Raw genomic sequence first — 1,643 nt, 5'->3', positions numbered from 1 at the left:
ACCAACCAACCAACCAACCAACCATCCAACCAACCAACCAACCAACCAACCAACCAACCAACCAACCAACCAACCCTGACATGGGCTTGTATTTCTTTAGACTTTCTTCTTGCCAGCACCTGAATGTGACTTGAGACCTGTTTGCGAGATCGAGACTTCCCTGTCCTTAACTTGATGTATCGAGCAATCAGTTCATTCCTGCCTATGTGTTGAGCACCATTACAAAAACACCATCAAATCCATTCAAATAATGCACTCTTTCATTAATGAATAATAATAGCTTAATGTAGGCTCCTAGTTTGATGTTTAGTGAAATAATTTTCAGATGTAACATTCCTAATGTGACCTCCTAATGACGTCATGTTAACAGCAGATAAAACAATTGAGCAATGCAGCACAAACCATCTAAAAAGCCAACTATTCAGCCTTGATTATTCAATAAAATAAGGTTTATATTAATGAAAATTTTTACTGAATGCCATTTTTTTAAAAGCAAATAATGAACCAAATTCTAACCAACCATACATCTTGCCTTCATCGGAGAGGATGATCTTTCTTCGACCGCAGGGTGGGTAGATGGCAAGGGCCTCCTGAAAACTCTGCTCGATGTCAGCACTCCATACCCCTTCCGCATCGTTCCCGATGTCATCTCCCATGTTTTGTGGATCTCCATTTGCACAGCCCCCATCACTGTCAAGGTCACTCGACGCTGATGCACTGCCTGGTCCAGTGTCCATTCTCTTCTTTTTCTTCTTCCTATCTCTTTTTTTGTTGTTTCTTTCAAGTTAGAAGTCCAGTGGTCAGTCAATAAATTCTCGTTGTTAGTTTTTCTTCTCCTTCTTTTAATGAAATAATCCACTTTCTTGCCTAACTTTTTTCTCCTGTATTTAAAAAATTAAATTTAATTAATGAAATATCTGTTAACATGGTTATCATTCATTAAGAAAATTGATCAACTCATTATCATATTTCAATATTTTTAAATGTTAAAGAAAAATTTTCTTTATCTCAAATTTCATTTACATGATCCTGATAAACTTCATTCAGTTATTTATTATTATTATATGAACTCTTAATTCTGAGTGATTGGAACAGTGATTGTTCTGTTCTTACAGTTAATTAATTATTAATATGTTGAAACAGAGAATTAAAAAGTGTTTAACTCTCCACAATCAAACTTAAATTAATTAAATGTTGTAAGTAAAGAGGGTTGTAGTTAATAATAAAACACAAATTACAGTCACTTAAATAATATAATATAAATAAATAGAAGCATTGTTGGTCACGGTCCACATACAACTAAGGAATGAGAACATCATTTTAAAATGTGAGAAAAATTCGTAAAATTTTTGAAAAATTTACTCAACTATGTCAACCATCCTGGCGATGCATTAATTGTGTTGTAGACCAACTACTAATTGATACATTACATACAGAATATATGAATATATGGAATATATACATATACATACATACGTAAACAATGTACATTCCCACTTATTAATCAGTAGCAGAAAAAAAAGTTTAAAAATTCTAGAGAATTGGTGTTACCTTTGTCTGGTCAGATGTAAGCAAATGAGGTTACTACAGCAACTTAAAAAATTAAATTAGTTGAAAAAAATGTTGATTTTGATTGTGGTATT

The 1,643-nt window shown here is 32.9% G+C and overlaps 1 protein-coding gene across 1 annotated transcript in view; it reads right to left on the bottom strand.

Moving 5' to 3' along the window:
• HELRODRAFT_156770 (hypothetical protein) overlaps nucleotides 1–737 on the bottom strand; it is a gene marked incomplete at both ends in the record, with an annotated part of 3,790 nt that extends 3,053 nt beyond the window's left edge. Inside the window, 2 exons of the mRNA XM_009016544.1 lie at nucleotides 75–202; nucleotides 521–737. Of these exons, the coding sequence (XP_009014792.1) occupies nucleotides 75–202; nucleotides 521–737 (345 nt within the window). The remainder of the gene's footprint in view (nucleotides 1–74; nucleotides 203–520) is intronic.
• Nucleotides 738–1,643: the final 906 nt, after the last annotated feature.

Source organism: Helobdella robusta (genome assembly GCF_000326865.2).
Source record: "Helobdella robusta unplaced genomic scaffold HELROscaffold_18, whole genome shotgun sequence".
NCBI classification, from domain to species: Eukaryota; Metazoa; Annelida; class Clitellata; order Rhynchobdellida; family Glossiphoniidae; genus Helobdella; species Helobdella robusta.
Note: the sequence above shows the minus strand (reverse complement) of the source record. Positions and strands in the feature narration are given on the sequence as shown.